Genomic DNA, 25,616 nt, shown 5'->3' on the forward strand with positions numbered 1-25,616 from the left:
AGGACGTTCCGCACACAAAGAAAAGGTGTGTAAAAAAAAAAGTATACCTTTTGCAATAAAAAGTTCCGAACAAGACTACGGCTAGTACATATAATCGACTGCAATATTCTGACGATTTTTGTTTTCAAACTCGAGATTTAGCAAGGATATTTGTGTGTATGGACGGTTTTGTAAGTTTATATTTTTCTGTCAACACTCTCGTTTGGTCGGCACAGTAAACGGAGTATGATTAATGCTAAATTACCTGGAGCAGAGAATGGAAACTTGAGAATTAGCCTTAATGAGTTCGTCTGGATTGTTTCTAATGGCGAATTCCACAGGTTGTTTTGGAGCGCGCCGGGATCAGTAGACCAGATCCGAGATGGAGCACTCTATCCGAACGGAGTCGCTCCGCCTCCGAATCCCCAGTGGAATCCGGAGGCGGAGCGACTTGTCATTCACCTCCGGGATCGGCGGAGTCTTCCCTTCATTCACCTTCCTGGGCACCCCTTTCCCGAGGTCCTGGTCCCGGCGAAATGCCCGGCGAAATGCCCGGCGAGGAAGGAATTCGATATCAGCGGAGCAACTTTTCTCGGATCCGGATCGAGATCTTAGTGGGAGCTGATCCAAAACGACAAGTGGAACACGTCCATCTCGATCCCGATCGCCCAGTGAAATTGGCGCGCTCCAGAAAAGTCGATTCCGGCGCGCTTCAAAACAACCAGTGGAATTCGCCTCAAGGCTTATTTATCGTTCACATGCCGATTTCGCGTTATTATGAAGTTTTACACATAAAATGGCATCGATGTTAATAATCGAATGACTAAAGCCTTTTTTCTATCTCAATTAATAATCACAGTCTTATTACAACCTATAGGACTTCAATGAAACAACAGTTTGGGCGCTCAATCTTAATATTTTCTAACACCATTTCCTTGAATGCAATTCGATTTACCTTTGGCTCTGAGCCTAAAATAACCATTCAGAGCAGTTCATACTCCTTCGTCACTCAACATATTGTTGTCGTGCCTAGTGTTTTTACACGCCGCAAATTAACCGCTAGTTCTGTGTTTGAGGCGTTTGAAGGAATTAAACTTAAGGCCCGTTCACACATGCAGCGGAGCGCTACAAGCATAGCGCTAACCTCGCTCTAAGCACGTGCTGACGGCAGCGTTCACCAGCTTTGTATCGCACCGTCAAAACTGTTGCTCATAGCATACGATAAGTAGCTGATGGCACGTGAGGAGCGCTACATCAGCGCTTCGCTGCATGTGAGAACCGGCCTTTGCAGTGCAATCGTTGCTAACAAAAGGTTGCACAGAAATGGGAAGGCAATGTAGACAACGTATTTTGATGGACAGACGAACGCATGAATCCTAACACAATATTCGCAGGGATGAAAATGGAGTCTGAGCTTACGCCCCTAAACTCCCTCTTGCTGCTCCAGAAATGCAGTTTTAGCTTTCCGGAAGGTGCTCCAAAATGACTCAGACCAGTCACATCTCTGCACTTCGCGTGGTAGAGAGGCGCTATATCACTTCCCGCGCAGCGGATGAATAGAATCCATTATCGGACATGAACACAATATGGAACCGTTATTCTAAAGGATGAAATAACCGAAGTGTAAGTTATCATGCAATTTTCTGTAGAATTTAGATGAATTCATTCATCATTCAGCATATACTTACACAGTTTTCCGACTTAAGAAAAACAAATTCTCCGGAAAGCTTGCGACGGAACGCTGGTTCAATCTATGGCGTGCTACGTCTTATCATCACGAACATCTGTGCCGAGGATCGTCATCCAAACACCTTACGCAAATACCCTGCGGCAGGCAGAGTCAGTAGATGTCTTCAGAACTTTTTTTTCTTTTTTGTTTGTCGCGAACATTTTTGAAGACTCAGCGCGAATATGCGCGACCTATTTTACGCAGGAATGGTGCTAGCAGATACGCGCGGTATGCATACGATTTGCATTCAAATTTGAAAAGAATCTCGGCATCTTCGATGTGGTCCCCTACTGGCCCTGAGCGTGCCGTAAAGATGTCCCTCGAATGTTAACCAAAAGAAGGCGCGTGCGAAGGAAAAAAAAAAAAAAAAAACAAGCAAAAAAAAAAAAACAACATAAGGTGCCTTTATGTGCGCTTTGCTTAGGGTTTTGACGTCTGGGGGGGGGGGGGGGGGGGGGGGGGGGGGGGGCTATGTTGCACGTTTTGGACTCCCAGGAGACTAGGGAGAAGGAAGCGACGTCAACAACGCTCTTTGGATCTTGATTGGTGGAGTCGCTGATGACGCGTCGCGTGGTGCTGCTAAGATACGTTCATTCACACCTACGTCACTTCCTTCTCCCTAGTCTCCTGGGAGTCCAAAACGTGCAACATAGCCCCCCTGGCCATTTTCTTCCGAATGTTTTTGTTTCTTTTCTTGTTCGGAGCGCGCGATACCTGGTCTCCCGGCGCGAGCTCTCGGCCAGTGCTGCGGCGACATTTTGTTAGCGGCTAGTTCTTCGTATTTCCCGAGAGCGCACGCTGTCGGCATCGGCAATTACAAAGAATGGCGTCATCCTAAACAGAATGGCATTGAAGCACCCTAGACAAACAGCAATCGTTATCTTGATCAGTTGTGGCCAGATTTGCACGTTTGCAAGTCCGGTCGCAGGGCGCCGCCATCTTGCTCAGTGGGGTGCGCTCTTGGGCGCGGCCATAATCCGATTACGACGCCTTAGCAAAGCTTCGTGATCGGACTATGACACGTCCAAGCGCACCCCGGCCGAGCAAGATGGCAGCGTCCTGAAACCGGACTTGCAAACGTGTATACTCTACTCTAGGGAGCCTTCATGTGCGCTTACATGAAGGCTCCCTACTCTACTCCAAGTTACTGTACCTTAAGTACTTTTAGAAGTAACTTAATTGGTACTTTGATAATACTTTCAAAAGTCAGTACTCCGTATTCTAACTTGTATACTTTTCGCAAGTAAGTTACTCGTAAGTTATACCTCTGTCAGACGGGCTAGTTTAGTGTCACTACAAGCGAGTGCACACACATCCTTAGTGTCACTTCTGTAGCGTGTCACACGGCTCCTTCCTGAGGAACACACTTGGCTTGGAGTGAGTTTGACGAACTCACTTTGCTCGATCGAGTGCGTGGCAGTAAAACATAACAACACAGAAACCAAAAATGTGGGGTTAGTTTTATTTTATAAAGAAAAAGAAATTCGTGAAAGAGACGACATTTAGAAGAGTGGCATTGCAAAAAAAAAAATAGTGGGGTGGACTTAGAGTTTAGGCTAATTTGAATCAAGATTAGCGCAGCGGTGAATTGATAAAAGACGACGACAAAGTCAGACATTCATGGCTATCTTGGTTAGCAGAGAATGGTAGAGCCTACTTTTGTTTCAGCGTGTAACTATTCGAGACAACACGATAATTATGATATGATTAGGCAGTGTCAGGGCCTCCTCGTAGACTTCCGTGGAACGAAGCGGAACGCCAAAGTTGGATATGCTTCGTTCTTTATCTTGGCTTGCGATGATCGATCAGAATGATCCGATTGGCGTAATCATCCAATTGGCGTTGTTTTAGAGCACAGCTTCTAGGCACCCGTTTCTCAGTTGAGCGGCGTCGGCGTAACCGCGCGTTGTATTAAGGGCTTTTCTTCAAAATGACGTCACATGTGTGTCGTCACGTGTGACGTCACGAGGGTAAAATCTTCCCTCTAAAGGCTCTGTTATACTCCGACGTAACGCGCGCGCAAGCGAACGCTGGCCGAAGTCGGCTACGTCACGTCGGTCACGCCGCGCGCGTCAAAAATCCGGCGGCCCTGGCGACTCCCGCGGCGCGCGTCGGTGGGTCGCCAGCGCGGCGCATGCGCAGAATCTGGCTACGAGGGCGCGCTTCCTGCGAGAGTGCGCCATTTCCGGTTCCTTTTCATTTCGAATAGCAGACGAAAATTCTCGCGCTTCTTGAGCGCCAAGTTCGAGCGATGGCGTGGACGTACCTTGCCCGACGAAAACTCGCGCTTGCACTGTTGGTGCACCGCCTGCGCCGCAAGCGTAGGTGGTAAATTTTTATACCCTGCATCTTTGACAAGCGCACGGTCTCGTGTCGTGTCGTGTCGCACGGTCTCGTGTCGTCCTCACCTGTGTTCCTCGTGTCGTAGAAACACAGGTGAGGACTAATTCCCTCGATCAGCTTCTCGACCCCCGACCGAGTCCGATTCTTCGAACATGGCGCCACAAGAAGTGCTCCCGTCGTCTGCTATTGCTCGTATTCGCCGCGCTTCCCGGCCGAGGGCTGCCGGGAGCCAGCGCGTGATGCATCCTGGTCCGGCGTCGCCGGCGCGGTCGGCGCGAAATACGGCATGGTCCATTTTGGCGTCGAGGTGGTCAGGCTGCGTCGAACGCCGCCGGTCGCGTCGGTTACGCCACGACGCCGGAGTATAGAGCGTCGGGTTTTCCCCGACGTGACGAAGCTGTGACGCGCTCGCGCGCGCGCACGCGTTACGTCGGAGTATAACAGAGCCTTAAATGTTGCGGTAAATGTTTTTGCCAAGTTTGGCGGAAAAGTTTTCCGCTAAATTTAGAGGAACATTTTACCCGTGTGACGTCACGTGACGTCACACTTAAAATTTTAGATGACATTTCATGTGACGTCACACGTCAGTTCAGCGGGAAATTTAGCGAAATTTTTACGCTAAGTGTGATGGGAACGCCCATGACAAAATGCTGTATGAGGGAGAAGGGGAGAGAAGGTCCCAGCAAAATGGAAGATTTCGGGAGGGGGGAGGACCGGGCCCGGGCCCCATGCCCCACCCCCCTGGCTACGTGCCTGTCCGGACTCCGGAGACATCGCTTTGGTGTCCATGGTGTGCTTATCTTTCGCCCCCAAGTTAGCACAAAGAAGCTTGTCCCCTCCCCCTTGCACTGGCCTTTTTTTTTTTTTCTTTTCTTTTTTCATTCCATTCAAGATAATCCTGACACGGGGCGCCCCTTGGTGAGGGATGGGAGCGAGAGGACACCTTTTCTCTCGCACTGATTGGAGGGAGGGAAAAACCTGTTGTACCAAACGTGTCTTTCTTTGACTTTCTTTTAACAGTTTGCAACCTGAGAGCATTCTGGAAGCAACGAGTTACTTTTTTGTGTATTTGGTTCTCTATTCAGATACTTTTTTTTTATTTTTTTTATTTGGTATTTAGTAAAGAAAAGTTGAATAACAAAATAGAAAAAAAAAATATCATGAGCCATTTTACTCCGTGAAGGTGGATGAACCAGCGAAGCTGTTTAGCACACGATACAGACCTGACACGAGATTTTGAACAAAGGTACGAACTATCACCACCCCGGGGAGCCGGAGGAAACTCGACACGCGCGACAGGACCGTCACCTGGCGGAAAGTAGACACGCGCGGGAGGACCGCTACCCCCGGAGAGCTGAAGAAAAGGAAACTACGCCTAGTTTCTTAGAGGGCGGTGCGAGCGTAGACATGGCCGACGCGGGTCCCACAGCGGCAAATCTTTGAGAAACCTTTATTATCTACCTGAGAGTCTACTCATCTTGAAAATGGTGCCTAATGATGATCTAATCTACTGAAAATGCACATGCAAGTGATAGACGTATAAGCTTTTGCATAGAATGAAGCGATTTTGCATCTAATTCGGGACCTGAGCTTTTGTTGACGCACACGAAAAATCCACGGAACCTTAGCCGTAAACAGTTTCGCCGTGATATGTTGAATGAAGGTCTGCTGTATCTAGCAGTTTCAACAAAGAGCTGTCGTGGCAGCTAGGTTCAGTCATTGGGTGCTTTCAGCAAACCGTTATCGTGTTCCGCGTACCGTACTACCGGAGCCTTTGAAGCATGCTTTTAAGCGCGCGCCCCGTGGTCACGGTGATGAAAATTACCAATTCTCGGCGTCACCTATTCGTTGTCAAGGGTAGCGTGGCATCGACATTGCCGCAGTCTCGCGCGGCTACGGAAACACGTGGCTTTGTCTTGCGTCTCACTCGCACGAGACAACAATAACGATAAAAACAACAATTACAACAGTAAAACAGTGAGAAGGAAAAGAACGACAGCAGCATTTATATTAATAGTAACAACAACAATAATAATGAATTAATAACAACAATACTATATTATGCTCGGGTTCGGAGGAAGGAACTTTATTTTCAAACAAAGGCTTCAAATATTCGGAAAAAAAAAAAAAAAGACAGGGCAAAGAGGCGAGAAAAAAAAAAGGGGGGGGGATCATGTTCCTAAACACGTTTTACAGCGGAGCTATTAAGCGCTAGGTTCCCCAGGATCGTGTCCATGTATGTCGACACAAACCTACCTGGACAGCTACCGCCATCTATAAGCGACGGCGGCAAGCACACAACCAGTATGGTTTCCGCCGTCGCTCGTAGATGGCGGCAACCTTTCCAGCTATACAGTGTTGGGAAGTACTTGAAGTACATTGTACTTTAAGTACTACTCCAAGTAGTTTTGGGAAACTTGTACCTTACTTGAAGTACATTCTCTGAGTATGTACTTGTACTTTACTTAAAGTATATTTTTCTGGTACTTTCCGAGGAAAGTACAATTCCCGACTTCAAAGTACATTCCCCAAATTTGGTTTTGTCAAATTTGTATCACGAATTGATGCTTTGTCAACTCTGAAGAAAACCTGGGAGGGATTTTCTACTCTCACCAGAAACGTGAGCAGACGACGCATCGCTCCGTTTGTTCTGGAGGCGGCTTTCCCGTAGCTTTTTGAACTTTCGCTACTTCTCGGTCAATCAGCGCAAGGGAGGGGGTTTAAAATATTAGGCGAGCAAAATCAATCATAATGTATCACCTGAGACTGTGGTGCGGAAAATTTAAACTTTCGAGTCGAAGAAAAAGACAACTGAGGAAACGTCACAATGTATTGAGACATTCTCTTTTGCATTTTCCTTTGACCTGAAAGTTCCTATTTTTCGCACCCCAATCTCAGGCGTCGCATTAAGATTAATCATCACCGGCTCGCTTGCACACTCTGTTTTTTTTTTTTTTTTTTTTTTTTTTTTATTATTATTATTAAGGAGAGGACACTTTTTTATGAGTGGATTGCTTGCGGAAGCTACAGGGCTGACGTCATGTTCTCTCCTAGTACATTTAACCCCCTTGGGCACAACAATCCAGTGCAAGAAAATCACTATATAGTGATTTTCAGGAATTTGTCTCAATTCCTGAAAATGACTACTGTGTGGCTACATCATCAAATATTCGCCGCTGTTTTTGAAAATATGTTATGCAGCCCTGATTACCCCTGGGCAATGCATACCAGTTAAAAAATCAGTGTATAGCAGAAATAAAGGGCATAATGACCGATTGTGTTAAAATACTTGTACTTTATTTTAAAGTACATTGTATTTATAGTAGTACCTTACTTCAAGTATATTGCACCCAGTGTACTTACTACTTTACTTGAACTACATCACGTCCAACTTACCTTGTGCTTTACTTGAAGTACCTTTTAGATGTACTTTACCCAACACTGCAGCTATAATAGAAGAATGGATAGTTGGGCGCGTTGGTGGGAATTCATCGCAGGAAACAGCGCGAAAAACAGACGACGACGAAGAAGCACACAGTGTATCGAGTACAGCTCCGCTTGGCTCCGTTGGTCTTCCTTCTTTACAAAAGTGAAAAGGCTAAAGGTGGTTTTTTTTTTTTTTTCGTTTTTTTTTAATTAGGAGTTGATATTATGTATACGTATATAATGAACATGGCATTGTATGTACTACAATCACCGGCAGCGCGCCCATACTTCCAGCTAACCCAAATTTCGGAAGATGCTAGATCACCGCCTAATCTTGTAAATGTAAAAAAAAAAAAAAAAAGGTATTGTTTTTTTTTTTCTACGCTGATGCAAGTTCTGTTGGGCGCCGAACTTAAATACCAAAAAAATAAAAAAAAATAAAAAAAAAGAAATAAAAAAGACATCATGTGTGTGTGTGCGGCGATTTTCTTTGTCTTAATTATTTCCGCGAGTGCTACACGGAAACAGCGACATGGCAGTTTACTGTACGCCTTTGTTATCCTTGTCATATCTTTGTGATTGATGCTAGCGACAATAATTTCACAATAACAGCGAGCCCATTTAGTCACACATTGTCTGCTAAGCAGCTCTATGTCGTGCATTAAACGGTCGCGCCGGCAACCCGATGCAAGAGGCTTTTGAAACCGGCATCCCTCCCTGTCGTCAGAGAGATCCCAACGAGGAACAAGAAACAAAACAAACAAGAAACTGAGAAAGACACATTAAGCCGAGATACCAAAAAGAAAACAACAAAAATATATACAGGCGCGCTTTTCTTTTCCCGATCCCGCGTCCCGTCCTTGGCGGACGAAGTTTAAACCGAGGCGGAGCAGTCACGTAGGCGCTTACGTCATGTGTTCAACGAGGAACAGCTACGCTTTTATGTATTTCTGGACGTTGTCTCATACGCGAGCGGGACGGCGGCATTCTTCCGTTGTGCGAACGCCGCCTAACAAATGGTGTGGCAAACGGTTGTCATTGGTAACCTTGGTTGTCATCTGGACAGCGCGTGTGAGCCAGGCGATGCCTAAAAATGGAATCCCGCAAAATCGATTTTTCGGGCTTTTTTTTTTTTTTTTCCACTTGTGTTTATTGCAGACGGTGTTCCTTATTGTGTTTTCTTGTTTCGTGATGGGCATCCCTGTGACGGAAAGAAAAGCACAGAACCAACATCACTAATCTCTCCTCAGGAAGCAGGGAAGACGGCAGTCGTCTGCTCCAGTAGTAGCAGACGACTTTTTCGACGCAGACAAAGAAAATAAAAATCGTGGATGGCGGCTGGCGCGGCTGAGAATTACAAGCGCAGTCTAGCCCGTAAAGAGAGCTTTTACTACCGATTTGAAAGCGCCACTGGGGCCTTCGTCGCCGAATGAAGCCGACAACAAGAAAACCAACCGGCGGAGAGAGCGGGGGGGAGGCAAACGGAAGCAAAGGGGGCCAAAGTCGGCTATCGAAATCGCGATCGACCGGTGACTCTCCCACGGCCCCCGAGGTGGCGCTGCTCCTCCAGCCCCTTCGTCGCCTGCTCCGCGTTGGGTTCGTGCCGTGGATCCCGTGGTCTTTGGCCGCCCGTTCCGAGGCCCGCCAAACGAACCATCAGCTGTTGGTACTGACGGATACCGTCACCCTACCACCTCTCAGGCCGGCGACAGGTCCCGACCCAGTGAACGGACCGTACCCGCTGCCCGTCCCAAACCAGCGAGCGCAACGCGAAGCGTGTGCCATCCCAGGTCGATCAGCCGCTGCGGCGCGCGAGCGACGACGCGCCGTTGGCCGTGTGGGTGCCGTGTCCACCCGCGTCTTCTTGCCCCTTGGGGTTTTCGGGGGTCTGAGGTGGTGCCAGCGCCGGCCGCGCCCTGAAGAAGCTTTCCAAGGCGCCGTCGTCGCGCTCCCTGCCCCGGGGGGCCGGCGGCGACGGCGGCCTCTTCTCCAAGATGAGACGTCTGCGGAGCCACACGCTGCCCTCCAGGCTGACCCAGACGGCCAAGCGGGTGGCTCTGGTGAGCGGGCAACCACCAACACCCTTTCGACACCCGCGGCGGCGGCCGCCTTGCCTGACCTCGCGTCGGATGCTTGCTCGCCGCCCGTGCCCGCCTGCCTACTGTTCCTAATGCGGAACCCTCTCGTTTTATCGCCGTGTCTGCTCTTTTCCGGTTTTTAGTTGGGTTCGCTCGTCTGCCTTCTAGGTCGTCGCGGTTCCGCTGTTGCTGATCCCGCTTGTCTTGCCACTGGGTCACGTTTTGTTTCTATTGATTCCGTCTGCTCCTCAACCACATTGATACCTCCTGCAGTCCATGGCTGTTTAGTGCGTGCGTATTTGTATTTTGGCTCGTCCTAAAACGCGTCACTCGCAACTGCAGTTTAAAAAAAAAAAAAAAAAAAAAAAGGGCGACAAAATTTTTACAAACAAAAACTCCAAGAAAGGGTGGCGTTTTTTGTTCGTTGCTGTGTAGGGACCTTCGTTGTGGTCTGGGTAATTATTGGGTGTGCTGTTTTGAGGGGAGATAAGTGCGCACGCGTACGTACGGCGGGGTTTCATTACGCCTCTAGCTGGAGTGTGAACCCTGTTCCTTCTTTGTCGGGCTTTCTTTTTCTCTTTTTTGTTTGTCAGTTTTTGTATGGGTGAATTTCGGGTTCCCACGGGAGCGGCCGTGCGAACAAGGACCCGCCCCTTTGTCCCTGATCAGGCGATAGGCGCTTGACTGCCTAATAATTAAAGACCAGGCTTAAATGTAGTCTTTAATACCCCAACAAACTGTCTTGTAGGTCATCTAGCCACCTGAGGTAGAAAGAGACAAGCAGGTGCTGCTTATTCCCCTGGTTAAAAAAAAGTAAATGTGATACTTTATGATCTTAGCTGGCGAAACTCTCCTACCACCATGAGACATGCAAATAGCATGGCAATGCCATGGCCATGCAGGCATCTAGGCAAGGTGAATGATCCCTTGCATAAATTTATTTACAGGAAGTAGCCAGCGAATTACGGAAGGCTCGGCACGTAGTCTGTCGAGGCAAACAAGTTTGAAGTCGGTTTGGTCACTGCATGTGACTACTTAATTTTCATTGTCTGGGGGAAAGCTTGTGCAACGAAAGACAGTCAATCAGATAAGCTTCTTGTTGACCTCAAGAAATGCAGCAGAATGCAGTGCTTTGGGAGCATTTAGAGGCTCTTGGTAGCTTTCTTCATGTGTAAATTAATGTGCCAGCAGTGCAGAGCACTTGAATAGTTGAACACTTGAAATTCTGTTTGTCCGCTGGAAACGTTTGCACTCTGTTTGATTGATAGAAAAGGGAGGATTTGTTGGCAACGTCCGTTGAGGAGGTTGGGTCAGTGTTGCTATATTTCTGGGTCACGACAGATTCCAACCAATCGGAGCGTGTGATCGTGCAAGCACTGTTCCAGTTTCTGGACCATACTAGCAAGGAGTGGGCACTAGCGTTCTTATAAAGCCAAATGTTGCATATTTCTTTTAAGTATAGCTCCCTCTTTATATGTCCTCATGTATATTTTGATACATTTATGTGCTGATATTATTCATTTTTATTCAGTAGTTCCTTCAATTGGGGGTCTAACAAAATTAAATATAGGTAAACAACAAATATCTAATAATTCGTAACTTAACAAAGCAAATTTCTATAAATGCTGAATTTGCCATAAAAGGATAGATTACAAAAATTAACGTACAAATTTCATTAGAACTACACACAAAGAAACTGTAACCCTATTCGTCTTCACTCTAAACACTGAACACTGACAGAGTGTAAAATGTGGTACAACTTAAAACCTATTTGGGGAACGTTGATTCTGGAGGAGGGAATGCATTGTTCAATGTACATGCTTTGTTTAAAAATTATCTGGTAGCTGAGACTACTCAGTCCTTGAATGTCTTCTGCCATATATGAAGCGAGTGAGGCAGTGTCAAGACTTTTTCTGAATTGTACGTGAATGTTGGAACAAGGTATTATTGAGGCAGCTTTCGTTTCCTGTTGAAAAAGGTGCTAGCACACTTATTTTAGCCATAAAGTATAAAAAATATTATGAACTATTTGCTATATCTTTGAGTTATGCATTCATCACTTTACTCATCTTTTTCATCCCAGGGATTGAGATGGTGGCCATGTCTAATGACCCACATTTCTAGCTTCATAAACTCGGACGTGGGCCTGGATATATTGAGTAACGCTTAGATTAGTTTGAAGACAGCCTGGGATAGAAAAGGGTATAAAAAAAGCAGAACAGTGCTAATGTAGACAGAGGACATAATGAACAGAGAACAGGGCAGCGCCGTGTGCGGTAACTTTGTGCCTTATGTCCTTTGTCTATTTAAGTGTTTCTTTTGCCTTTTCATAATCGCATACCAAGTAGTCCGACTTAATGTCTTTTTGATGGACAAGGGCTCTTGACATGCTGTGTCTGCAGGGACGAGACGTATCTTGAGTCTTGTTCAGAGCAGACGCTTTGATGGCCGTAAAGAACAGAATTGTGGAGTGTTTAGACGCCTGGCTCTGGCATAGTGGGGCAGGCCCACTTGACACTGTGTTGTTTTGTCTCGTTCCAGCTTCCACATGCGCACTCTCTCTGTGATAAGATAGACATCGAGGACTTGGGTGAGTTGGCCGCCTCCTTCCCCCTCTTTTTTGTGCATCTCTCTTCCGTGACAAGACACGCCTCCCAATAGTAGAATGGAGTGGCGTCCGACCAGGAGCTGTTGCGGAACTTGAGTTTTTGAAAGAGGACCACCTGTAAATGCGGACGGATGCATTTCTCGGAAAGCTTGCCGCAACTGCACCATTTTTTTTTTCTTGCCATCTTTCGGTCTGTTTGTTGGCACACGGCACCATGTTAAATTGGAAGTCTCTGCAACGTTTCCAATTTGATTTCATGTGGGGAAAGAAGACGCCGTCCGAAATTTGGTGTCATCTAGTCATAGTTATTATAATGTATGCTAGAGGTTCAAGTGGCACTAGTGTGCTATGCAAATTGAAGTAGACAGCAACCATTCAAAAATTGATTTCCGGTAATGCATTTCTATGCAAAAAAGTGAGTGCATTTTCTCCCTGCGCTCGATCATAAAAGCAAATATCCCAAATATTTCATACATACTAGGTAGTTTGGAACATTTCTCAGTCAGGCCGACGAAATAATTGGTCAATTACGGTGTTTTTCTTTCAACTTCGTCGCTTGATAGACGTGCTGCGCTGCGAAGTTCTACAGAACAATCTCGTGACCAAAATTGAAAGGAAAAGGATGAGTTTACATTGAGATGAGGAGAAACGCAATGAACTCGAATGGGCGCAGTGTTCCCCCCATCTCAATGTAAACTCATCCTTTTCCTTTCAATTTTAATCACGCGTTTGCTCTGTAGAACTTCACAGCGCAGCACGTCTATCAATGTACAACCAGCTAGCCCAAACCCAAGTCCAAGCTTTATTAAACTTTGTCGCATTAAAAACGGTGCTAAAACGGCTTTGTACGTGTATTTACTTGCACTGTTGGACACTGTTAGCGGGAAAGCGACGTCGGCACTTTTCAGCATGAGAAATATATGTGCCCAACCAACGAAGGACATCTGGAAAGCCAAGAGAGACGGCAAGAACCATGCAATAACGCTGGATCAGTAACTACCAGTGCATGTACAATCAAAATAAATCGAAGGCCACGTAATATATTCTGATTTTAAATAAGTTAGTACCGCTTTATTCTTTCTGCTCTGCGCGAAGATGTTTGTTCTACGTTCAAAATATCACCCGCACGCTTGAAATCTTATAGAACAAGTGTCTGCATGCATGCTTAAAGGTGCCCGGCAGAGAAAACAATACGAGGAGACACCTTTCACAGCCCACATTCTTTATTGTTTACGTTTTGAATGTTTTTATTCGCTCATGCACGACAGGATCATTTTCATATAGTGAGATGACTGGCATATTAGCAATATATAAGCGTCGCGGAATGCTGGCGAACCTTGAACACTTTTTATTCCTTTCAATTGTAATTTTGCTTTAGATCGTCACTTGCTTTTACACACCTGCTGCGGAACACATATTTGAGACTGAAATGTAGCGAAGTTAAACATTATTCACTGATGAAGAAAAATGTGCTAACTAAAGCAATTACACTTGTACAATGTTAATCAAGGTACATACTATTCGGTTTGACCCAAATAACCAGAGTGATCCGTGTTATTTTCTGGCGATGAGACCAAATGCATGCGCGTTTTCCCATAGGAATGCACAGGAGCACCGCAAAAGTAGACTGGTTGCTGTCCGCTTCAATTTGCGACACGGAAGTCACATAGACACTAGCGCCGGTTGAACCTCTAGCATACATTATAATAACTCTATGCACCTAGTAATGCAAATATTATTCCAACTGCAGTAATATGTAGTGTTCATCAGGCACATACGCTCTTTCACAGCGCTGGCAAATGGGAATCTGTTCTTGGCCCTTCAGTTGTTTATTTATTTGAGTTTAGAAAGTGATAAAGGACTTACTGGTTTGTATAAACATTGGTATGAGTAACACACTTGATAAAATCTGTCATTGGGCTTGTGGGCCGAGTGTGTGCAAACTGATTGATTGGACACAAGTTTGAAATGAATGCTGACACAGCACTTCTATCTAGTTTGTGTGTCGCATTGTGCTAATCTCTGGAATGCACAGGCTTCATGCAGTGGTTTCAGAAGCGTTCGGGAGATGGGGGAGGCGGAGGGGGAGGGTGCATTTCCGACTCCTTCCCCTGAATGTTCATTTTTTGTGACTCCATCTAACTATGGGGGGCACGCTGGGTGGGCAAAATGGCGGACGAAAGGGGGGTCGATTTCATCTTTCAGTGTGTGAAATGCCTAGGTGTTTTGCATTGCAGTGTGGAATCTGTGTTAAATATAAGTGCTTTTTAGAGCGCAGCTCTTGGGCGCCCGTTTCCGGCTTCAGCGGCGTCGCCGTCGGCGTAACCTCGCGGTGCATTATGGGCAAATTTCCCCGCTAAATCTTGCGGAAAAATTTGCCCACTAAATTTAGCAGAAAAATACCCCCGCTAAATCTAGCGGGAAAATGTCCCCGCCAAATCTAGCGGAAAAACATTTCCCTGCTAAATTTAGTGGAAAAATTCCCCCGCTTAATCTAGAAGAAAACTTTCGCCGCTAAATCTAGCGGAAAAACTTTCCCCACTAAATCTAGCAGAAAAATTTCGCCGCTACATTTAGCGGAAAAATTTCCCCGCTAAATCTAGCGGAAAAATTCCCCCGCTACATTTAGCGGAAAAAATTTCCCCGCTTAATCTAGCGGAAAAATTTCCCCCCTAAATCTAGCGGAAAAATTTACCCCGCTAAATCTAGCGGAAAAATTTCCCTGCTAAATCTAGCGGAAAAAGTTCCCGTTAAATCTAGCGGAAAAATTTCCCCGCTAAATCTAGAGAAAAAACTTCCCCGCTAAATCTAGAGAAAAAATTTCCCCGCTAAATCTAGAGGAAAAATTTCCCCGCTAAATCTAGCGGAAAAATTCCCCGCTAAACCTAGTGGAAAAATTTCCCCGCTAAATCTAGCGGAAAAATTTCCCCGCTAAATCTAGTGGAAAAATTCCCCGCTAAATCTAGCAGAAAAATTTCATCGCTAAATCTAGCAGAAATATTTCTCCGCTAAATCTAGCGGAAGAATTTCCCGGCTACATTTAGCGGAAAAATTTTCCCGCTTAATCTTGCAGAAAAGTTTCCCCACTAAATCTAGTGGGAAAAATTTCTCCGCTAAATGTAGTGGAAAAATTCCCCGCTAAACGTAGCGGAAATATTTCCCCGCTAAATCTAGCGGAAAAATTTCCCTGCTGAATCTGGCGGAAAAATTTCCCCGCTACATCTAGCGGCAAAATTCCCGGCTAAATCTAGCGGAAAAATTCCCCGCTAAATCTAGCGGAAAAATTTCCCCGCTAAATCTAGCAGAAAAATTTCCCCGCTAAATCTAGCGGAAAAATTTCCCTGCTAAATCTAGCGGAAAAATTTCCCCGCTAAATCTAGCGGAAAAATTCCTTGCTAAATCTAGTGGAAAAATTTCCCCGCTAAATCTAGTGGAAAAATTACCCCGCTAAATCTAGCGGAAAAATTTCGCACGGGAACATGCTTTGGGTGATGCAATTCTTTTTCATCTCGCAGATAAGAAAAAATGCTCCCTTCTAGCGGAAAAATTTCCCCACTAAATCTAGCGGAAATATTTCTCCGCTAAATCTAACTGAAATATTTCCCCGCTAAATCTAGCAAAAAAATTCCCCAAATCTAGCGGAAAAATTCCTTGCTAAATCTAGTCGAAAAATTTCCCCACTAAATCTAGCGGAAATATTTCTCCGCTAAATCTAACTGAAATATTTCCCCGCTAAATCTAGCAAAAAAATTCCCCAAATCTAGCGGAAAAATTTCCCCGCTAAATGTAGCGGAAAAATTCCCCGCTAAATCTAGCGGAAAAATTTCACCGCTAAATCTAGCCAAAATATTTCTCTGCTAAATCTAGCAGAAAAATTTCCCCGCTAAATCTAGCGGAAACATTTTTTTTTCTACAATTTACTAGATTTATATGGAAAGCATGTTTTGTATATTTCCTTAAATTGGTTCAAAAACACTTTATAAGCTTCGTTTGCGTCTACTTCATAGACCTGGCTCCATTCTATCTCCAAAAGTTTGTATCTAAATTCGGAAAGGCTATTCGCTGTAATATTTTGAAAATTTGCTCCAAACCGCTTCTTTGTAGTTTTAGCTCATTCTTGAGAGGTAACCTACACGAATTTAAACAGATGCGGAAGGATGCTTCAATATTGTTTGCATACTATTGATGTTTTGCCCAACTTGTTAGCACAACCAAACTTTTTCGGGTGGTAAGTGATTAGCGAAAATTAGGTCTTCGTGAAAATTGGTATCTGGCAGGCATCAGAATGGGCTTTTGCACCCATCAACACGCCATCGTAATCGAGTTTGATAGTGTGTGCTATGAGTGACATTCAAATTGGCTGATGTTTTAAATGTGTTGTAATAATCTTTACGACTAACAAATAGAAAAAAATCTCACAAATAGAAAAAAAAAAAACAAAGCACCCAGAAAAGGTGGTTTCTAGGCGTTGATTAATGTTTGCCTTGTGAGGCAAGCATTATTTTATAAATCTACTCCAATCGGGTCTCACTACAAGTTTCGCACAGGAACATGCTTTGGGGGGGGTGAGGCAATTCTTTTTCATCTCGCAGATAAGAGAAACTGCTCACTTCTAAGATGTCTTCACATCCTTGTTCATCTATTTTGATGCGGCACCGATGAAGCGCAATTATTTAGCTTATCCTAATAGACAAGCACGTCAAGCTATGCTGCCTCCGAGAACCAAGCGGAGAAAGCAGAAGAGGCGAAACAACCTTTTCTCAGAGGTTCTCCGAGTTGCCGTTATGTGGCGTTGATTTCGCTTGAGTCGCCAAAAGCTAATCACAGGCTAAGAATAAAGTAGAAGCTTCTCCTCCAGCACACGCTGGTTCCCTTCCACCGGGCTTTGGCTGTGCATTCAATGAAAAGTTGTGAACGCCCATAAGTTCACATTGTTGGCAGAGCATCCACTGAATTCTTAAACTGTCATTGGCTATAGAAATGTCTAAAACGTCTGAGGAAGCAGTGCCCCCCCCCCCCCCCCCCCCCCCCCCTCTCTTTCCCTCCCTATCATGCTGTTCTAATACCACAGGTTTTGCACTATCTGTTTTGGTGCATGTCTTTAACTGCTCTCATCAGCCACTAGAGGCTTGCCATTAGCAAGTAACTAATGCCGTACATTCAACTGGTGATAGCTAATGGTTACCAGAGTCGCAAGCAATTTTCTTTCTTTGTGCTGATTGAGGAGAAGGAAGGAGCATTCTTTTGTGCAAATGCGGCAGATTAGGTAACCCACAATGGGTGCAAAAGTGCCATTTTTGAGAGCTCAGTAGAACCTTGAAGCATTTAGCTTGCTCGCCTGTGTCCTGATGTTGAACATATGGATATTTAAAGCATTTGAACTGCTAATCTTTAGAAAACGGTGCATTGTTTGTGAATGAGTTGTTTGTTCTTGCATACTGCCATACGATATGTCGAAGACTGGATGAGAGTTATACTTGATTTGGCTTTGGTGCTTTTTTTTTTTTTGTAGAGTATTCTTAATTTCTTCCTGGTTAATTTGTTTCAATCTGGTCTCTGTCTCACCTAAGCACAAAGAAGTTTAGACCCTCGCCAAAGCATGAATCTGCATGGAACTTCAATTTGTTTGAAATTTTTTTTCTTACATATACTTATTATGTGACAAGATGATAAGAAAGGAAACGGTAACCAAATGCAGAAATTCATAAATTTGGTTCGATGTCATGGAACCTGGTGTAACTGTGCTGCCATCACTTACCGTGGTGTCTGGTTTGTGGCTGTTCCAGGTGAAGATGAAAACCAGCTGTTTGTAAAGTTTTTCAAGTATTACCGCTGCTACGATCTCATTCCTGTCAGTGCCAAACTCGTCGTGTTCGACACAGAACTCTTGGTGAGTCGCTGCACCACCTGCACTTTTTTTTTAACCCTGTGATTTGGTTTGTGTTCATTGTCTTTTTCATATTGGCAGTGTGGAGAAGGTGCATACAGCAGTTCTGAAATTACTTGCATTTCTATTTTCATTTTAGTCTGCAAACAATTTTAGTTGCTGTTTTTTCTCATTCTTCATGAAGCTTATTTCTATTTACATTTTAAGTATTTTTTTTATTTGCAACAATTTGTTTATTGTTGATGATCCATTGGCAGAAACAGAGGGGAGGGGAGTTATTTCATCATAGCTCCCCTCCCCCTATTTTCCACCATTGGAGGTAGGGTGCCAATTTCTCTTTATCCCATTTCTTTGTATATGCAGTTATTTGAGGACAAAGAAGCTGCATACATTCATATGTGAACCCTGGTGCATGCCTAAATTGATCTCAGAAGGCGCACATGACTGACACGCTTAACTTGTTTTGATCCAACATTATAAAATGTTCATAAGATCCCCTTATTGTACTATAATTGTAGCATAGTACAATACTGCAAATATTGCACTGTATCTTCTGGCCTGTAGCCTATATAAGAAAATAGTTATTATATTGTATTGTAATCTGGAAAGGTAAATTTCGATTAAGAAAAAAAAGTTCTTCCTTAAATAGTTTGCATCAGGTACGCAGTCCTCAGCGGGTTCATATCTGCACCTGGTACATCATATGTAAGAAATTCTTATACATAGCATACCTTGAAGAATGCCTGCTTGTAACATAGAGAAATCATCAGTAGCATATTCTGTCATTCACAAGATTCGTCATGTTTCTCATACGGAACAATCAACAATAAGCAAATCCTTGTATAGTGTATGCCTGTAGATAGTCCACACCACGTAAAATTTCAACTTTTAAACATGTATAGTCTGCAGACTATGATCTGGAAAATACAGTACTATATTGCAAAAGTTTCCTTCATTTATCTGGTGCGTGTGTCCTTACTAGGTAGTAGAGAGGGGACAGGGTTGCCGTGCACCGCAGGGCATGTGTTGCACGCGGGAGCTTTCTGGGAAACGGTTGCGTGTGGACAATGGAATCTAAAGACAGGAAGCTTATCTTGGGCTCAAGGCGGCGTGATGAAATCTGTAGCTCGTGCACAGAGGCACTTTGTGTGCAATGAGGGCAGTGTTGGTTTGTTCACCGTGTTTTTTTTCCTGTGGACTGCTCCCCAAAAGCAGGCACTGCTGTCATAGAAAGTATCAAGAAACTGTTACAATTAGGCCAAGATTGTAGGTTTCTATGAATGAAAAATCTCATGCTGACTTTTCGCTTTCTGTTCAGGAACTTCAAGCTTAGGGATAAGTTTGCCGTCTAGCTGTGAGAGCTACTGTGAGACCTACTGTGAGAGCTACTGTGAGAAAAACATTATAAAATTTATAAAGGCAATGGATAACATGTTATTAGTGATGGAAAACTATTGGCGGTACTATGGATGCTGAAAAATGTAGCTAACTATGAGTAGTGAAAACTAAAATTGATATTAGTATGGATGGCTGACCCTGATAAATCTGTCAATAGAACTATCGGTGGTCGGCTATTTTGGGGTTATTGATAGTTGACTGTCATACTTCTGTTAATTGTAAAATGCGGTAAAAATATCTTTATAGTTAGTAGTAGTATACTTCCGGGCAGCTTTTTGTGACTTTTCAGAGAACGCATGCACAACTTTGATTGCCGTCCATAGCACCCATAGCTTTTACTGCACAGCCACGAAAAGTTGTCCGTGCGAGTATAATCAGTAGCTGACTATAATAAAGGTACCTTAGAATACGGCAAAAGTGCCCACTTCATTCAAGCACCCACTATTTCACTATTAACATGTCCCAAACTTGGGAATTCTGAAAGTTATACGTTAAGCGCGCGATTTGACCGGACTAGCACTCCTATCTAGATTAATACAGTTTTCAGCCAAAGTGGGATGTGCACTCCATCGGTATTTGACTGCATGTGCAAAAATAAATTGAGACTTCCACCTGAAATGGAACGCAGCTCATGCCCTCTAGGCGACTGGAGGTGTTGAAAAAATCTGCCCGGTCTGGAAATGGACCTTAAGTCCTCTTCAAGATCAGCGGAGTGCTCTACCAACTGAGCTCAGTTAGTAGAGCCGACACCGGAAATGAACCCCCAAAAACTCGCCATCCGTTTGGGAAAAATAAAACCCAGAAGAATGTTCTCAATTCTCAGAAAGAAAAACGTGAAAACAGAACCCTGGTTTTGTATCCTGGGCCGGTTGTCTCAACAATGTCACCATCTCTCTCAGCAGCTAAAATAGCTGCAAGAAGGATTTTATGGCACCATGATAGGCTCAGACAGCAGAAAGTACCTAGCATTCCAGCCAATTCCACTCAAAAGAAATAGGCCTTGCCTGTCGTTTCCTTTCATTCTCGCCTAGCACAACCTTCCACAGAAATGACTTTACATGTCACTCCTGAAGTACACAGATGCAATTAGTTTCACTTACATTTCAAGCCACTTCCTCTGTTTTCTGCAAGCGGAATCGAATTTTAATATTTGAAGCAAGGTTGGAATTACGACAGCCATTTGCCTGTTTCGGCGTCGACTATTTTGTGCTGCTTAGTTGAGGCTGGCACTGCTTCCACGGTGCTCCAACACTGTTAAAGCTACTTGCGCGAGCACGTCGATTCGTTTGATGTCCCCTTTGCGTGATAAGCGTACCTTGGGAATCTGGGAGAGTCCATCTTATAGGGAACGTTATCTTGTGGTTATGCTTTGTCACTTGAGAATTGGTCATACCCGTCTGACACATTCGCACCTGCTTTGTGGAGGGGATGTGAAGCAGTGTACCCATTGTAGAGACATGTTAACAGTTATGCACACCTTATGGCACTGTCGTTTTTATCACTACACACATCAGTCGTGTTTCCCTGAACCTTTTAGAGATCATCTTCCATTTCATCCTGTGTTTTTACTTGGCAATTACCCTCTAATAGCGTTTACTACCTGCATACTGAACCTTTTTAAAACAGCTGGCTGTTTACTAAAGTTGTCGAAAGTGGCTGTTTACTCCAGTTATAACATAGTATTGACTTATCTTCATTTGCTTTCGAATGAATCTAGTCTTTTGGCCTAACAAATTTAGTTCGGCATATTATAGCATTTGCTGCTGATACCAGAGTTGGATAAATTACATTTAAAAAAGTAAAGTACAAAGGGGATGAGAGATTATGTGCTTCAAGTAAAGTAAGTACACCGGGTGCATTGTACTTGAAGCAAAGTACTATAAATATGGTGTACTGGCACACTAAAGTACAAGTAATTTTTAGGTCTTTCATGATGCCGTTTCATTTTCCTATACAATGTTGTTTTTTCTTTAACTGGTATGCATTGCCTTAGGAGTAATCTAGGGTGCATCAGTTATTTTTGGAAATGGTGGCGAATATTGGATAAAGTCGAATGGCCACAGAGTAGTTGTTTTACTCATGCTGACAAACCATTTAACACAATCAGCTTATAATACCCTTAATTGTATCGATCTTACAGCCGCAATTACTTCACTCAGAGAAATGACCAGATGATGTCTCGAAAGACAATAGCACGTTTTCACATGACGACGATACATTATTTTTTTTTTGGAGGCTGGTGAACTCTTATACTCGACCTCAGAAGTTGGGTAGTATAGTACTGGGAAAGCCAAGGACACGAGCGCGTGGTCCTTGAAGGAGCTTAATTTCACCGAGCACAAGACAAAATATACGACTCCTGTGGGAGCTATGGGAGCTACCTCCTGCAGGCACCCAGCAGCTTGGAGATTCTCTACGATTCGGTGACAAGACATAAATCTGCACCCAATAGAAAAAAAGATTTGGCAGTGGTTGCCGAAAACAATGGAGTAATCTCAGCCTGCCCAAAAGGCACTTTTTCGTGCCCTTTGCCTAGCATTGTGTTTATAGGGGGGGAGCCGCTTTATACCCCGGTGCTATGGCAAAAGGTTTCACGGAATTTGGGGAATGCACTTTGAAGTTGGGAGTTGTACTTTGCCAAAAAAAAAAAAATATGAGAAAAATACTTTGAGTAAAGTACAAGTACATACTCACAAAAATGTACTTCAAGTAAAGTACAAGTTTTCTAACCCTACTTAAAGTAGTACTTACTTAAAGTTCTTCCCATCAATGGCTGATATGCCATTAAAATCTCGCCAACCAACCTTCGCATGAGGGTGCACGCGAATGAGACACAGCAGTGCTGAGCTACGGCATTGTGAAAGCTACGCTAGCCTTGACAATGTAACAGAAAATAGTTGATGTTGAGTTTTTTTTTATAATTACCTTATCTCCCTGGAGCCGGTCATCTGACTAAAAAACCCCTCTTGCAGCTATTTTAGTCACCGGGAAATACTAAAATTCACCTATGAACCGCCCCAGAGTGCGGTGCAACGAGTGACGACGAAGCGTTTGTTCCCTGTGCAGGTGAAGAAGGCCTTCTTTGCCCTCGTCAGCAATGGAGTGAGGGCAGCACCGCTCTGGGACAGCGCCAAGCAGGAGTTCATCGGTGAGCCCTCCCTTGCACCGACGCCACGGGAATTGGAAAGCAGTGACCGAGGCCAACCTTCGGGCCTGTAGTTCGCCGCTCCTCAGTTCAAGTTATCTCTTCTTGTTTTGGGTACACTGTACAGAGATCAGCAAAGCAGCGTGGCCCACAAAGAGAACAGGCCACTTAGCGCGAGGAGAGCACTACATGCAGGTCTCGTGGTGATGCCTGGTTGGGTTTTACAGCTGACAGGTCATTTCTCGTTTTACCCTTGTAAAAAAGTGGTCCATCTGCAGCTGGATTATGGAACTGGTCCCAGCAGGATGCAGCTTGAAATGAGACAATCCAACTGGATCCAGCTAAGAGCAGTTCTATAATTCAGCTGCAAGTTGGCTAATTTTCACGTGGGTATATTTACTGCTTCTCCGTCAGTTTGTAACAACAGATGAATGAAAGGAAACTAATATAAGGTATACTCAGTGATATTAAAACGGATAACTTTGCAAATGACGATGATGCAGTAGTCGCAGAAAATGCAACATCTGCCAACTCCCCAAAAATCCTTTTTTTTTTTTCTTTTTTTTTCTTTTTTTAATTACCAAGACAGTACAGCTAGTCTTTTGTTGGACTTTGTTCCTTGGCCAGTACTACTATTTGGAAAAGAGAGTGCTAGTTGTAGAGACCGGAATTTTGCCGTCTTCAGCTCTGAGAATTTTTGCACTTTCATTTCTTATAATCTAAATCCTGAAACTAGGACCTGAGACTAGTCTCGGGCTTTAAATTATGTTTCCTAACCAGCTCACCTGCATACTTTTGCTTCTTATCATTGCTTAGTTTCGTCTGGAAATTATGCTTGTGTAAGTGGCATGAATGCAACATTTCATATATTGTCTTCGTGTCTGTGCAGGAATGCTGACCATCACAGACTTCATATACATCCTGAGAAATTACTACAAATCACCACTGGTGAGTGAGCGCTTGCAAAGCTTCTTGGATGTGGCAGCCATTGGAACGTCGCTTCGTAGCAATCCTTGCACTAGCATCGGGGATCTTCACTATATCTCCGTCACTAACAGGACAGTGGAAATCATTTTGTTAGTTCAATGCAGGGGCAAATCCAAGGGGCGGGGGGGCGGGGGGCGACGGGGGCGGCCCCCTTCCCCCCCCCCAAGCGAAGTCGACTCCCCCCTCCCCCTTTCTTGGAGGGCGATTTGACATGGGTGGACCCGCCGGTGCACAAGAAAGAATGGGAGAATAATATCCTTACAAATTTTCTGCCCCTACTCCTCCCCCCCCCAAAACAGAGTTCTGGATTCGCCCCTGGTTCAATGTAGCATATGACAAGCTGTAGAGTTTCGACACTGCTTGGCTGCTGGGTTGTAGCTGTGAGGCCTCTATCTTATTAGTACCAATGTAGCATATGACAAGCTCTGTTGCAATCCAAATCACTGCAAAAAGGAAGTTTGGATGCAGGCAAAGGAAGTTCAGCTTGGTGGTATCATCTCGGCAACCACTGAACTGCTTTTTGAGTTATAAAATTAAAAAGACGATTATCTAGCCCCCCATCAGTACCACGGATGAACTGGTTTGCCTACAGACGTATGCATCACTTGCGTGTTCCTAATTGCTACAAATATAGTTGAACCCAATTGTATTAAACAAATGTTCTCCCACGCAACAAAAAAAAAAAACATATTCTAATGAAAGCATGCTTGCGCACAAAGTGGTTAGACTTTTTTTGGTCATGGAATGGCGGTCGAAATGGTTTGCTGAGCCACTTTTGAGCCAACTGTTTGCTTGCCTGTTACACACTAGCGCTCTTCGATTTGATTTGTACGGTGAATTATTTTGTCTAATTCGCATCGTAGCCCAGTGTTTCGATTCACAGTTTTTACCGTCGTTGTTTGTAGGTGCGAATGGATGAGTTGGAAGAGCAGAAGATCAAGGACTGGCGAAGTGAGTGATGCTGGAGCAAACTTGTACTATTCGCGACTCACATTCACTATATAGATGGCACCGTTAGTTTTCCAAAATGGCGGTTATAGTGAAAGTCGGAGAGGCGTTGCTAAGCCTGTCAGTGTGCTGGCTTCACTGAGTGGTACAAATTATTTCTGGTAATACGAGGAAGCTAGGGTGTTATGAGCGCAGGTCACCTCTTTATTCTGCAAAACAAAAACACTGTTTAGCGTAATACAGTCTAAGCTCATTATAAAGAAACCTGGTTACAACAGACATTTGGATATAACATCCCAATTTGTGAAGTTCAGTTGGTTTCCCTCTATGCACCATTAACTCTATTTCATATCTGCATACACCATACTCTTTTTACAACAGGCCGAAAACTTGGTAAAAATCAAGGTCTGTTATAACGAGCTTAGACCGTATTTATGTCGGGACGCACATTTTAATTCTGGACTGAAACCGAAGCTAACCTATTTTGAATATAATTTCTCGGCATAGGTCTTAATTTCACATTCTTTCACAACACTCCAGATGTGTCGCACATTGTAATTATTTAGTTAAAGAAGTTGTTTGCGGAAACTTTATTTTGCGACTTACATGTTCGATCCAGGCACTTAAAATATTTTGGAGATTTCAGTGTCTCTTTAAAATGGGGGTCTTTCATACACCTTAAAGGAAACATAGAATATTGTATTTGTTGAAAAAATCAGTGCTGATATTTGTGTGTTCTCAATGCCTTTTCTCGCTCAGATAGTTGTTACGTGAAATAATGAGCTTTAAAGGAGCTGTGCAACGATTTTAACATTGAAAGAATTGGCATCTTCTGCTTTTGATATTGTTCACCTTCTCACAAATGAGAGAAAACAACATTTCCTTTCATTGAAATGTTGCGATTCCGCCGCGTAATAGCGAGGCAAAACTTAGAATATTCCCCGACCTGCAGCCGCGAGCGGCGGCCATGAGAAACACGCGGCGTGACGTCAAAGGGGAATCTTCTAGAAAGATAGCAAGTTGTGCGAATACCTGCTCGATAAAAGGTAACTTTTCTATAAATCTTGTCGTTCGAACATATATATAAA

At 44.2% G+C, this 25,616-nt stretch overlaps 1 protein-coding gene across 5 annotated transcripts in view; it reads left to right on the top strand.

Moving 5' to 3' along the window:
• The window catches only part of LOC8035265 (5'-AMP-activated protein kinase subunit gamma-1), a 417,493-nt gene that overhangs the window by 373,264 nt on the left and 18,613 nt on the right, over positions 1 to 25,616 (top strand). For all 5 annotated transcript variants that reach the window (XM_042294135.1, XM_042294133.1, XM_042294134.1 and 2 more), the window contains 5 exons: positions 12,097 to 12,145; positions 17,950 to 18,053; positions 22,515 to 22,596; positions 23,483 to 23,541; positions 24,486 to 24,531. In XM_042294135.1, the coding sequence (XP_042150069.1) occupies positions 12,097 to 12,145; positions 17,950 to 18,053; positions 22,515 to 22,596; positions 23,483 to 23,541; positions 24,486 to 24,531 (340 nt within the window). The remainder of the gene's footprint in view (positions 1 to 12,096; positions 12,146 to 17,949; positions 18,054 to 22,514; positions 22,597 to 23,482; positions 23,542 to 24,485; positions 24,532 to 25,616) is intronic.

The sequence above is a fragment of the Ixodes scapularis genome, unplaced genomic scaffold, assembly GCF_016920785.2.
Source record: "Ixodes scapularis isolate PalLabHiFi unplaced genomic scaffold, ASM1692078v2 PGA_scaffold5__190_contigs__length_132052651, whole genome shotgun sequence".
Classification (NCBI taxonomy): domain Eukaryota; kingdom Metazoa; phylum Arthropoda; class Arachnida; order Ixodida; family Ixodidae; genus Ixodes; species Ixodes scapularis.